General features: G+C 56.9%; 3 protein-coding genes across 3 annotated transcripts in view; all 3 read left to right on the top strand.

Moving 5' to 3' along the window:
- Nucleotides 1-4102: 4102 nt before the first annotated feature.
- Nucleotides 4103-6517, top strand: C8A04DRAFT_9238 (uncharacterized protein; the record flags this gene model as incomplete). The annotated part of the gene is made up of 3 exons (XM_062785413.1): nucleotides 4103-4974; nucleotides 5058-5432; nucleotides 5494-6517. 3 exons carry the CDS (start codon nucleotides 4103-4105, stop codon nucleotides 6515-6517), a joined length of 2271 nt encoding a protein of 756 aa, XP_062640559.1.
- Nucleotides 6518-8640: 2123 nt separating this feature from the next.
- Nucleotides 8641-9737, top strand: C8A04DRAFT_24985 (uncharacterized protein; the record flags this gene model as incomplete). Its single annotated transcript, XM_062779387.1, has 2 exons — nucleotides 8641-8666; nucleotides 8759-9737. The coding sequence occupies 2 exons, from the start codon at nucleotides 8641-8643 to the stop codon at nucleotides 9735-9737; spliced, it is 1005 nt and encodes a 334-aa protein (XP_062640558.1).
- Nucleotides 9738-10160: 423 nt separating this feature from the next.
- C8A04DRAFT_24984 (uncharacterized protein) overlaps nucleotides 10161-13401 on the top strand; it is a gene marked incomplete at both ends in the record, with an annotated part of 3933 nt that continues 692 nt past the window's right edge. Inside the window, 5 exons of the mRNA XM_062779386.1 lie at nucleotides 10161-11293; nucleotides 11396-11526; nucleotides 11582-11670; nucleotides 11722-13061; nucleotides 13153-13343. Of these exons, the coding sequence (XP_062640557.1) occupies nucleotides 10161-11293; nucleotides 11396-11526; nucleotides 11582-11670; nucleotides 11722-13061; nucleotides 13153-13343 (2884 nt within the window). The remainder of the gene's footprint in view (nucleotides 11294-11395; nucleotides 11527-11581; nucleotides 11671-11721; nucleotides 13062-13152; nucleotides 13344-13401) is intronic.

Below are 13401 nucleotides of genomic sequence, written 5' to 3'. Positions count from 1 at the left end.
TGTGGCTGGGGTGTCGCCGTCATGTCCTTTTTGGCCTGAGATGCTGATGGGGGTTTTCAATTTTCACAATGTAGAAATGGTGAAATTCTGATTTAGATCTGTGCGGAGTGAAAATACGAGTGCACCTTCCGTGAATCGCGCTGGAAATGCATCTTTTCCCAGCGGCTACGGCAGTCGCGACGGAGGATGTCGACCGCCGTACGCCGTCACCCGATGCCGAATCCGTTTTTAGCAACAGCAATGGCCGGGGCCTCCTGGCCCTTCCCCCTCTTTCTCTTCCCCAACCCGGAGGGCAATTTAAAATTTCGTGGCCTCGCACACTCTGGATGCGTCTCATCGCAGGACATGTATGTACATACCTAACTAACGTTAACTGAAGAACAAGTCCGAGCCTAGGAATCCGATGCAAGGTTTGAAAGGACGCCCGCAAATGTGCTACCGGGGAAAAGAAGTAGTGTAAACAAGGACAACAGAGGAAGGAAAGGCAAGAAAAGTCAACCCGGCCGAAATGCAGATGCGCCGTGAAGTGGACCGGCCGTTTTCTGATCTATCACATCGGAGCCTCAACTCGATCCGGCGACTTTGGCGGCACAGTCCAAGATATCGAAATCACGCGGAGCACGGAGGTTCCCTCTCAGAATAACGTTATGCGGCTGCATTTCTGCGCCTGTGACGCCTCGACATGCACGATACAGCGAGAAACATGCTGTTGAACGTGCTACTACTTCGTTGCATGTATGTACACCAATATCCCAAAAGGTGGACAAGTCGAGGAGCGTGCTGACCGAGAGGCCCTTGTCCCTTGGTCCCGCTCCTGTCGTCCAATCACGACGTGGCCGGGTCGGCCGTGCAAGTGCTGGCCATGCAGGACGCAGCAAGCACCTCGACGACGGGGTTCCCACACATCGTCTCGATGCTGGTCGCCAAGGCCGTGGGAACAGAACGGATGATGGTATCAACAGCCCCCTCCTCTCGAATTCCTCGCGATCGCCTTCACTCAGTGTGGATGTCAACAGACAGACGGCCGCTCTGCCCCCACTTCCCCCATCACCCACGGGGCCCGTGTTCGCGCATCTTTGTGGCTGCCGTGCTCCCACACCCCCAGCGAAGTGGCAGGTCGATTCGAACCTTTTTTTAAGGCCGACGCCGATTTGTGGACTTTGTCTCGCTGCGTGCCCACCTTACATTTCGTTTGCCCCTGGCTGGGGTGTCTTTAACGTGAGCCTCCCTCTTGAAGCCATGGCGCAACCAGGCACCAAGTTCCCATTTGGGAATTTCATCGAACCGCGCCGTTTCGGTCCCTTTGTTTCCTGGCTGACCTGGTGCGCGTGAGAGAAAGAAATGATGGAGCGCGTCTTCATGGTGCATCAGTTCGCCGGATCGAACAGCATCTCCCGGGAAGGACCCCGAAGCTCTCCCCCACTTATCAAAGTGGAATTTCTGGTCAACTGCGTCGTTGCGAGGGCCTCACGGAATGGATCCCAGCAGCATAACATTCAATGTGAGAGAGGAGGGGACAAGAAACAAACCAACAGGAAAGTTGCAGCCACAACTTAGCTCCTACCCAGCTCCCTGGGACGGACCAACAGCCACGTCGTAGCAGCGTTCATCGCTGGATTTGACTTCAACAACAACGTCCCGATGCAACGCCTGACCTGTCACTTCACTCCCTCCGACCCGAGCACTCCTTTGATCGCGACGGCCCGATGTGTCAAGAAATGTGTCTACGCAAAACGAAGCCGGGCAAACCCTCGTTCTCTCCTCATTGACTCCTCATTTAACGACCATTATTCCGCCGATCGGTTGTACGTCCTTCCTGCTTGAGATGGGCAGAAGGTCGCGCGCCCGCGTGCGCCCGCGGAGCAAGACTGACTTTCGACTTTGCCTCGGTCCACCGCGGCACCACACCCCCAACTTTTCCCCAGCTTCCCTTTTCTGCAGCGACGAGGGGCTCACTCACCGTCACCACTTTTCCAGAACCGGATTCCAAAGGGCGGCGATTTGAGGCGCAAGACACCAGCGTGGCGGTTTTGTTTCGGAATGGGTTGCCAATTACAAGATTACTAGGCCAAGGAGGTGTTCTCAACGGCCGTTGAGCCCATCTATAACAAGTCTGATATTGCCATTTTCGCGGGTACTGTGGTACTTTGCAGGATTGGATTCGTCCGGTGGTTAAGCGGCGCGTACAGGGGTTGGTGGGTTGCGCACATCCCATTCTCGGTCTCGGCTGGCCGAGCTTTTTTGGTGGGTTCAGTCCACCAGGTTCGGCTTTCTCAACCCTGGTCCGAAGCACTTTTGCAATTTCTCGTCGAACCGACTTCGCGACAGCGGCCAGCAAACGCTAAACGCCCCCAGTGCCTGAACTCACACCCCGAGCCCACCCCCGGTCTGTTCACGGGGCTTCTTTTTCATCGGCGCGTTTATCACCCAACGGTCTTCTAGAAATTTGCGGGTCGCTGGCTCCCCTGAGTCCCCTCAAGAGAGACGCTCGGAGGATTCTGGGGCTAATCAGATGCCCCTGTTCGCTCGGCCGAACAGGGAGGTCAAGCCGGGACGCCCTGCTGCCTGAACCAGGATTGGACGGAGGAGGGGCCGAGGGCGGACGTGCCGTCTTGCCCGTCGCCGCCCCTCCCTCACTTCTGCTTTCGTGCCCCCCTTCGGCCTTTGCAGCCTTTGGCTCATTGAGGTCCTCTGGCGCTTCTCACTGGTCGTTGAGTTCGGCGTGCCCCCCCTTTTCTCCCACGCCCCATCTGGAACCTCAATCCCCACTTTCTGCTTGTCATGGTCCTCTGTTCTCACAGCTCCACGGGCCATTCCTCATCAAGCTCGCGCACTGATACTCCGAAGGCCCTGCTGCTGCTGCTGGTTGCTCGTGGTTGCTTCCCGCTCGGCAGAGGAGGGCGTCGGTAGCATAACGGGACGATGCCATGCGCTGGGCTGGCTTGTCTAGCAGGCTAGTTGGTAACTGTGCCTGTGTAGTTTCTGTCCGGTACGCAGTTTGACGAGTCTCGAGACTTTGTTCCTTGGGCGGACGAGCTCTTCAAGACACAAGGTCAATTCGAATGTTTACAGGGCTACACTACGGTGGACAGATTATCCACAACCATTCACCATTACCCGTGGATGGAGTGGGCCACTGTCTGGCGACGCCCCCGGAGGCTGGCCGAGTTGGGCTAGCGGGCGGATTTTCCGGGGCGATTTTTGATCGAAATGAAGGGATTGTTCTCCTGCGGCGTCGTCTTGTTTCCTTGTTTCTCTGGTCGGCCTGGGGGGAGAAACGAACATCCAAAGCAGCACCCAGCGAACTGCGCACCCCTAGCAAGGAAAAGGTGGAAATGCGAACAGGTGTGGGGAACCAAAGGCCCTGGTTCATGGGTGACCTGATATCGTACCCCATCTTGACGAGCAAGGGCCTCGGGAAAGTCTGCCAGATCGCCCCCCCGTTTCTCAACCTCCTTCCCTGTCTGGTTGGGACGTTTCTGCGGGCCCTGCGTGCGCCGTGCTGTGGTGAAGATTCCCCCCCTCGGAGCACACCCATGCGAGCCATGGGTTCCCGTGAGGGTACCGGGTACCCTTGATCTCGCCTCTGGCTGCCCTTGCCGCACCCCCCTCCCCCCCTCCCCTCCAAGGTGCCACTGTGCCAGTGCCGAAGCGCCCCCATAAAACGGTCCAGTCCAGTGCCTCGATGGTATTGGCTTATAGACATACAAGTACAAACACACGCCCAGCAACCTGGTTGCGAGCCTGTGGTTCGTCCTTTTGCTATCACTTCACCTTTTGCTTCGACATACCAACGCCAATCCATTCCCGGTCTTGTGGTTTTTGGCCGGCGAGCCCTGAACCCTCTCCGTGGACATACGCTTGAGGATTCTATCGGGCTAACTTACCTACTAACGGTCCTCGGCTTTTTCCGAGGATCCTCCTCATCGTCGACTTCTCTCGGACAGAGAGTATCAGAAGGGAAGAGGAAGAGGGCGTGAGAGAGCGACGGAGTGAGGTTTACTTTCGTGGGCAACGGAAACAGTCAGAAACTGACTGCCCGGGAAGAGAGAGACAAGACAACAGGGCACGTTTTCCCATGTCAGCCACCGCGACTTACACGATGGCAGAGTTGAGGGCTGAGCCGCAACACGGTAATATGTGGCCCAACTATGGAAATCCGGCAGTCCAGATGGCCGGCCGGTTTAACCCGCAAGACCCGTCGGGATCAGTCCCACCACCGGCCGCGCCGTCGCATCTGGTGCGTCCCAGGAGCCACACGATGGACTACCCACCACCGTACCAGCCAGGACGGCCCGGGCCCGAGGAGGGCGACTCGTACGACCGATACGCGCAGCCGCACCCGCAGCAGCAGCACCCCCACCCGTCGATGAGCATTCCCAGCATCAACAGCCTCAAGCGGCCGTACTCGCAGGTCGACCAAGCACCGTACACGGAGATGGTGCAGGACCTGCGGGACGACTACAAGCCCCCAAACCACGACCAGAAGCTGCTGTCATTCAAGAAGGTGGGCGATAAGCACACCATCGTGGACGGCAAGGGGCGCATGCACGAGATGGAAATCGACGCGCAGCTGCACGGCATGTTCTTCCTGTCCGAGTTCCCGACGACCCCAGGCGACGGCAACGTGCTCAACGCCGAGTTGACATGCTACCGGCGCAACCTGTTCCAGATCAGCGGCAGCCTGTGCTTCCCGCAGATCCCGTTGTCGGTGCTGCTCGATTCGGGCGAGACGAGCCAGATCAAGAACATGGAGGTCAGCATCTCGGCCATTGAGTCGGTCGACGGACACCCCGTGCGCCTGATTGTGATCCCGTGGAAGACCCCGCCGCCGAACTCGCCCGAGGCGAACCAGGCGCCGGACCAGGAGCCGCCGACGCTGCCGCTGATTCCGCCGTCGGATGAGGAGGAGGAGACGGGAGGTGACCACTATGCGATTTATCCCATTGGGTGGCGCCGGTTGCAGTTCAGGATGTGAGTTTTTTTTTTTTCTTTTTTTCCGTTCTTTTTTCCCCCTTGTTACGGTTGTGAGTGCAAGCAGCTAACGCTAGATACAGAGCAACGGCAAACAACGGCAGGAGAAAGGAACTGCAGCAACACTTTGTCCTGCACCTGAAGCTACACGGGACACTAGCCAACGGACAGAAGTTGGTACTCTCGGAGATGACCACGGCGCCCATCGTGGTGCGCGGACGGAGTCCCCGCAACTTCCAGGCGCGCAAGGAGATTCCCCTGCTCGGGTCGAGCGCCGGGTCGCGCGGCCAGACACTAGTCGAAACCGGCCATGGCATCGTCGCGCAGGCCGTGATCCTCAACAAGCCTCCATACGACTCGCGCCCGCGCCTGTCGAGCCTGGACGTGCCGCGCTCGGCTTTTACGTTTACCGCGGCGAAGCAGATTCCGCAGAGCCCGATGCAGCAGATGCGGTCCAAGTAAGTTTTTTTGTTTTGTTTTGTTTCTTTTTTCCTTGGAAACGACAGCTAACAAACCCAGCTCATACCCCACAACATGGAACCCGCCATCACAGGTCTCGATGCCGCATGCCCCCGCATCCGCCACGTACCCATCCTCCTCGATGGCCTCCGACCCATACCCGAAGATGCCCCTCTCGGGCGCCGCAGGCTTCACGGCCGAGCCGCAAGAGATGCCCATGCAGCCAACGTCGATGGGCCCCTCGGTGCCTCTCCCGCTCTCAGCCTCGCACGACCCGCACCAGCAACACCACGCGCACCACCACGCCCATCAACAACCACCGCCTCAGCCCCCGCTCCGCACCCAGTTCAACAGCTACACCTCCGGCCCGCCGCACCACCTCTCGCTCTCTTCCACCACAAACGCCACCTCCCCCGACAACTCGCTCGCCGTGCCCCGCTACATCGGCGACACCAACCCGCGCCCGTCCAAATCCCCGCGCCACGCGAGCCACCAGTCCGTGACCTCGGCCCTCACCAACGAGACCGCCTCGGGCGAGTACCGCTATGGGCCCGCACCCACGCACCAGACCGCGCCCACCAGCTACCCCGCGCCCGACTCCCACAGCCCACAGAACGCACACCACCCGGCTCTCCCTCCACCGCCTACCCAGGGCGCTGGGTCTACCGGCCAATCGCAGGGACAGCCACAACAGCAAGCACCAGGTGGCCCCTACAGCCACGATACTGGGGCGCCACAAGCGCCTGGAGCAGGACCCGCCGGTCCATCTGCTGCTTCTGCTTCGCAACAACAGCAGCAGCAGCAGCAACACTCGGCCCCGCCAAGGGATTACTACCCCGGCTCGCAGGCCTGGACCACCACAGCCGGCGCGCCCAGCGCCGGCAGCGGTGCCGAGGGTCCCGTTGGTGGAGCCGACCGGCCGTACGGATACCCGGCCGCGACGGGCGGTGCAGCTGGCGGTTCGCACCACGGTGGTCATGGGCACGCTGGGTTGAAGGCGGAGCCTCACAGTGCGCATGCAGCTGCAGGGCCGGCGGGAGCAGGGCCTCAGGGAGGATATGCTTATGCTTGGAATGCGGCGTAAAAAGGGTCATTAACTCGAAACGGGCCGGTGGCTAGGAAGGGGAAGACACGGAAGGAAAAGGAATACCCTGGAGCATGGGCACACGGGACCACGAGACCGACCAGCAACAGAACAAGGCAACAAACAGCACGGTAATATTCGGATTGTGTATATTGGGCGGTGGAACAACCAACCTGCTGTGTATTTTTGGAAGGGGGATGGGAAAACAACAGTTGGCTTTTTCTGTGTTTCCGAGTCTTTTGTTTCTTGTTCTTGTCCTGTTCCTGTTTTCTATTTCCTCTTTGCTCGCACGCACTCAACGTTATGTCTTCACTTCTGGTTTTGGATGAACTTTTTACCGTTACCGTTTCTTTTTGTTTTTTACTTCTTACCGGGGACACAGCAGCAGGCCGTCGCGTTGTTGGGTTGCGGTGATTGGCTGGTTGATTGGCTTGATTGACTGATTGATTGATTGATACCACACGTCTTTTCTCATTTTTCTCATTTTTTTCTTTTCTGTCTCCATGTTGTTTTATGTATCTCACGTTCTTATGTTTATGCTACGTTATCCCCCCCTCCTTGCCGTCTCCGCACTTTTTTCCTTGCTTTTTTGACATGTTTGTTCTCTCTTGGGGACGGCAGATATTGTTGTTACTGTTTACATTTACAGTTTGTTGACGAGTTGATGAGTGAGAATGTGGATTTTCTCCTACGCGAGTTACTTTACATAGTTCCTTAGTTACCCCTGTGTTTTGTTCCGTTATCTGCTTGTCTTGCCTCTGTTACTCGGGGTTCCTTGATTTCTCGCTCGCTCGTTATAGCACTTTCGTTTTACTAGTACATGTACATACATGGTATGGTGATCAGGGGAGAAGGAAACTGTGGTGTGGGTGTAATGATTAGGGGAAAGGCAACCGGGAATTGTATTCAATTTGTTTGTTTGTCAGCATCGTTTCACAACTCTGGGAGGGTGAGAGAGGAAGTGCATATAACAATCAATGCGTTGTGCGTTGCTTGTTGAGGGGGAGGTTTTGTACATATTGGATTTGCTGGTCGTTGCAGACAGGCGGGCAAGGGTATAATCCGTGTATTGCTGAAATCATTTTTCCCCCTGTTCACATTAGTTATGCCAAGTTCAGATTATGTCATGCCCTATGCAAACTGTTCAAAAAGATTTAAAAGGTAAGAAAAGCACCTCGGGCAAATTCGAATGCAGTGTGGGAGAGTTACGCCGACGCGAGTGTTTCATGATCTTTTCAGTTTGTTTCGTTTGAACCGCTCTGGTGGGCGGGACGGTTTTTTTTTTGACTGGGGTGCGTGCTGTGGTGTGTGGGGGAGGGGGTGAAAGGGAGGGTTTCATCAAAAGCAAAAACACACTTGTTCCCCGGATCTTTTTGAGAAGGGGTTCTATTTTTGGCTTTCCGGGCTGGGTGTGTGTTTCGGTGTTTATTTCTTTTGGCTTGATGGGTGGTGAATCGAATCGAGTCATTGCATGATTGAGAGAACGGAGGTCTGTTTTATGTTAACTACAGTCCTGTGTAGGTCTCTCCCGGTCAATTTCATTTGACGATGTATGTCTGCCTGCGCCGGGCTATTGAGTCCCGAGGGATATCCCCTCCTTCCTTGTACATAGCAAACGGGAAATTTTCCTACAATGCAAACGAAGCCCGGAGGCTTGACCCGGGACGTGTACACTATTAGTGTCTGTCACATACCCCCGTATTACGGTCTGTATTACAGGTTTGATAACATGGGCGCTACCCGGTCCTGAGTGTTGGTTTTATTGTTATTGTCCAGCATCTTCAGAGGCATGAACCGGGTCCCAGGATGCGGCTTCCTTGGCTGTTTTTATGTATGTCCTCGTGCAGCTCAATGCATTGTACTACGTATGTACGTCGAGTCTCGGGATGTCTTCAGCGTGCAATGCAGGCGAGGGGACTTGAGAGAGAGGGTTAGGGTTAGTTTATGTGCAGAGCCTGCAGCACCAGCATCTGCCGGCAGCTGCCGAAAAACATCACTGCTTGTCATCTCACTCACTCATCACTCTGACGCTCAACACCATTGAACTTTTCCAATAAGTCCTTCATTCCATCACGAATTGAACCATTACTAAATCCCCTTCATTAAACCATCACCCACCTACCATGTTTGAGCTCCCAGACGCAAAACGGTACGTTGAACCTGATCTACTCACGATTGAGAAGAGACGAAAACGACCAAAAAAAAAGTAAAAATCGCACAGCGCACACTAACAACCCCCAGCGTCCGCCGAGAAGACCTCTACGACTCAACCTCGGACCGCTCCGCCAGCCCCGGCCCCGAGGATGAAGAGACGGCTGAGCTCCTCCGGGCCAAGCTCAATGCGCGTCTGTCTGGTCTGCTCGCTATCGACCTCCCACCGTCACCTAGGAAATCTCCTGCGAAAGTGCCAGCAGCAGCGGCGCCAGTGAAACCAGTGAAACCAGTGAAACCAGCTGTTCGCAGACACTCAGAAACGTCCGACAGCGAAGACAGCGAGGATGGTGATGAAACCCCTTCACCACCATCACCCGCGCAAGTAGAAGCGGAAGCAACGGAAGAAGAAGAAAAAGAACCCCCAGCCTTCGCCTTCCGGCTCTTCGCCACCCCCCCAACTACCTCCACCAACGGAACAACCACCACCAACGCCCCCCAACCCCAAGTCATCCTCCTCCCCTCAGACGACGACATAGACGGCCACGGTCCAAAATACACCGGCCCCGCGCTCTCACAGCGTCCACTGTCACACTACCTCCGCGGGGAACTATCCCCCGAAGCACAGGCACAGTTCCGTCAGGCGGCGGTGGAAGGGTGGGAGGTAATTGAGGGAGCGGGGAGACGAGCGTGGGGGTTGGAGGTGCCGTGGCGGGTTGTTAGGGTTTTGGGGGGGACAGCTAAAACTATTTCCGGGAGCGGTGGTGGTGGTGGTGAGAAAGGAAGTACGGAAGAGGGAACGGAAAAGAAGAAGACCCGACCAGGGAAAAAGAGGAGAGTGGTGCTGCGGAAGCGGGAGAAGGCGCGGAAGGAGAAGGAGACGGAGGTGGAATTGAAGAAGGCGAGTAAGGAGGAGCATTTGAGGGAGAAGAAGAAGCGGTTGAATCGGGAGAAGAAGTTGAAGAGACGGCAGAAGGAGAGGGAGAAGAAGATGGCTGTGAGGGGGGAGGGGGGGGAGGGGCCAGAGGGGGGTGGTAGTGAGGGGAGTGATGGGAGTGATGGGGAGTAGACACTATGTAGAATAGGAGAGAGTTGTCGTGTGGTTGTGAGTTGTGTACTATACCACAGTCGACAACCCTGGGCGTAACCCTGGGCGTAACCCTGGGCGTAACCCTGGCCATGACACTCGCCATAACTCTGTCATCTGGGATGATGTAATACCTGTTGAGTCAGTCTAACGGGCCGTTAAAAGAAGTTACTACGTAAAACCAAGTGACTGCGAATCTCTCTTGCTCAATAAAATTCTACTCATGCATCCCACAATCACTTCGTCGTCGACCTGCCAGTTTCCGAAGCGATCGAAGTGGTCCGTGACCAGGGTTAGGGTTAAACGGCCTCCTTATCGCTGATCTCCAATTCCATTCCGACGTGCAACCCTCCATCCCGAATTGTCGGCCCATTGCCGCCAAGCAACTTCGAGCTCCCCACCAACATGAACGCGCTGTGGTTGTCGCGTGCGCCGGCCGATGGCACCGCCACGGGCGATAAGCCATCGGCTGACAGCCAGAAAGAAGAGCCGGCGATTGTTACGAGCGAGAATACCGATAACGACCCCGCGGGCGCTTCAGCATCGGCCGATGAGAGCACGACCGACGCCCAACGCGACGCCCAAGATGGATCTCTAGAGGAAACTCGGGAGGAAACTCAAGGGGAAGCTCAAGACGAGAGTGGAGGGCAAGGACAAGGACAAGAAACACAGGAATCCACGCAACACCCAAAGCGACCAGCCCTCCAGCGAAACCGCCTCTCGGTCCCCCCTCCTCCAGTCCCCAACGCCCCTCTCGACTCCGAAACCGACACCAACACCAACACCAACACCAACACCGGCAGTCCTCCCCTCCCCGATTCCGTCCTCGTCTCAAGCTCCGGGCCACAACATCCCCCGCAAGGCCCTCCTCCAATCCCACCTCAACAACCCAGTACCCAACAACAACAGCTCAATACCCAACAGCCACAACAGCAGCAACAGCAACAACAAGATCCCCCCCCGCAAGACTCCCTCTCCCTAGCCCAACTCCGCCGCATCGTCGCCGACATCCCGCGCGCCGAGCCCATCGCCTACGACTACGCTTACACCGACACAGCACCCACCGAAGAAGAGATCGACGAGTGGTTCATGTACAATTTCTGGCAGTGGGTGCGGTTGAACGCGGCCAACCGGGCGTTTCATGCTGCTTGGGGGCGGATGTTTCCTCCTTCGTCTTCTGCCACTGCGAATACCAACGGCGAGGCGGAGTGGGATGGTACTCCCGATGAAAAGGACCAAGAAACAATCGCCCAAAAAAGAAAAGACTTCGTCACCGGTCTGCTCGACGGTGTGCGAGGCAGCGACAGGATAGTGCGGGCCGAGGCCGTGGGGGCACTGGTGTATCTTGTGCTGGGGCGGTGGACGGAGACGGTAAGGGCGGCGGGGGTGTTGGATGCGGAGGTTTTGGAGGGGAGGGCCAAGACGGCGGCGACGGGGGAGCAGTTGCGGGCGATGAGGGAGGGGGTGGTGATTGTGGCGGGCTGTGGGGGTTTGGAGGTTGTGTGGGAGGTGTTGAGGGGGGTTTTTGAGTTGTTTTGGTGAGTTTTTCTTTTCTCTTTTTTTTTTTCTCGTTTTTTGTCTCTGGATATTCGTCCTTGGGATTGCTTGTGTTGGGGAGAGACGGAAGGCTAACCGGTTAGGGGTGATGAACTGCCGCAAAACGTGCAAATGGTGGCCGAGGAGCTGATCCATCTCATGACCATCATGTACATGGCCATCCAGGTGGCACTCGATGGCCCCGAAGAGTTTGCCGATGTCAAGCAGCGGTTGTGTAAGTCTCTCTTTTTGGGGGGGTCTTCTTTTGTGCGTCTAGGCTGACTGGCCAGTAAACCTTAAACCCGGCCTCGTCAGCTTCATGTTCCATGTCATGATGAAGCTGCGCTGGGACGAGAACACTGTCCTACCTCACACCCAGGTATGTTTCCGCCTCTTTATTTTTCGATATTAAATGCTAAGATAGGTTTAGATCTTCCTCTTGTTCTGGAAATCGATCCTGCTGGTGTTCGGCGGCTCGCGAGAGATTGCCCAAGTCAAAGCAGCCACCAGCGAGCAGACAGGCTGCGACGACAAGGACACCATCACGGCGTCCCCCCTCGACTACCACACCTTCCGCCAGGAGATCACGTCCAAGTACCCAGCCTACATCCCGCCCCAGCCGCTGCTCCCCCTCGAGCCCGACCAAAACACCATCATCCCGCAGCCCAACCACCCCCCGCGCAACAGCAGCGCCAACGGCATCCACGCCGGCCCGACCGGTCCCGGCGGCGGTGCTTCCATCCTGCACCAACCCGTGCACATCGCCACGCCGGCCCCCTCGCCGCCCCCCAGCCCGGCCGTCGGCGGGAAAGGTGGGAAGAAACAAAACTACCAAACCAACCAAAACTTCCCCTTCATGTACCCGCCCCTCGACGCCACCAGCAACAGCGCAGGCGGCAAAGGCGGTGCGGGACTCCAAGACCTGCTGGTGGGCCGCAAGTGGGAAGGCAGCGATGTGCCCGCGTCCATCCTCGAGGCCGGCGAACTGTTCTCCAAGCGTGTGCGCATGAGCCGTGCCACGCGACAACTGTGGGACGAACGCGAGGAGTTTCTCCGATTCGAGCGGGGCTACGACGACGATAACGACGACGACCTGATCGACGAACTCGACCTCTCGGAGCTGACACTCGAAGAAAAGGAGGAGCTGGGGTTGACCAAGGGTGGTAAGTCCAGCGCTAGGTCTGCTGCGGCTTCTGATAACCACCCACTACCGAAACCCCCGGCCTCCGGAAAGGACTATGGCCCGCGAGACGCCGACATCGACCCGGAGGTGAAAACCCGGCTGGACGCCGTCGAGGCTTTCTACCAAGAAGCCCTGCCCCAGCTGCAGTCGCTCGTCATCGTCCTTCTCAAACAAATCACCCTCATGACTAGCAACCTCGTCTCCCCGCAAACTGCCAACGGCCCGCCTAGTGCTCGGCCCCTCGGCGGTGGTCCGCAGGGTCAGCAGGGTCAACAAAACCAGCAAGGCCAACAGGGTCTGCCGTCCAACGGGCTGAATGGTGTACCCGGTGGGAAGAACGGAGGCGACCCGAACTCGCCGCTGGACGGGGACGTTGACGAGTTGCGGAGCCGTGAGATTGCTGCGAAAGCGGTCACGGGGACGCTGATTCTGCTGCTTAAGTGGTTGAAGCTGTCGCATGTGCTCAAGTTTGAATATGTGACGCAGCTGCTGTTGGATCTTAATTATCTCCCTATGGCGCTGAAGATCTTTGCTATGTATGATGTGCAGCAGGTTGTCGAGAGTCGGACGGATCGGTTGGAGCATAGGTATTTTCTTTTCTTCCCCCCCTTTTCTCCCTTTTTTTTTTGGTTTTTCTGATTTTCTCTTGTCTTATAAAATGACAACTAACACAAACAGCTTCTTCTACTTCTGCGGCTCCCGCGCTGGCGCGATCCCCCCACAGCACGCCGTTCCCAATCCAACCGCCACCGAGTTCGAAGAAGACGTCAGCGACGACGACGACGACGCCGACGACGCCCTGCCACCTCCCATCAAACGCCGGCGCTCCCCCCCTTCCGACTCCCTCGCAGCCGCAGCAGCCGCCCTAGGCGACAACAACAACAACAACAACAACAACAACAACAACAACAACAACAACAACAACGA

The sequence above is a fragment of the Dichotomopilus funicola genome (assembly GCF_033296635.1).
Source record: "Dichotomopilus funicola strain CBS 141.50 unplaced genomic scaffold C8A04scaffold_4, whole genome shotgun sequence".
NCBI classification, from domain to species: domain Eukaryota; kingdom Fungi; phylum Ascomycota; class Sordariomycetes; order Sordariales; family Chaetomiaceae; genus Dichotomopilus; species Dichotomopilus funicola.
This window is presented reverse-complemented; position numbering and strand designations above follow the sequence as displayed.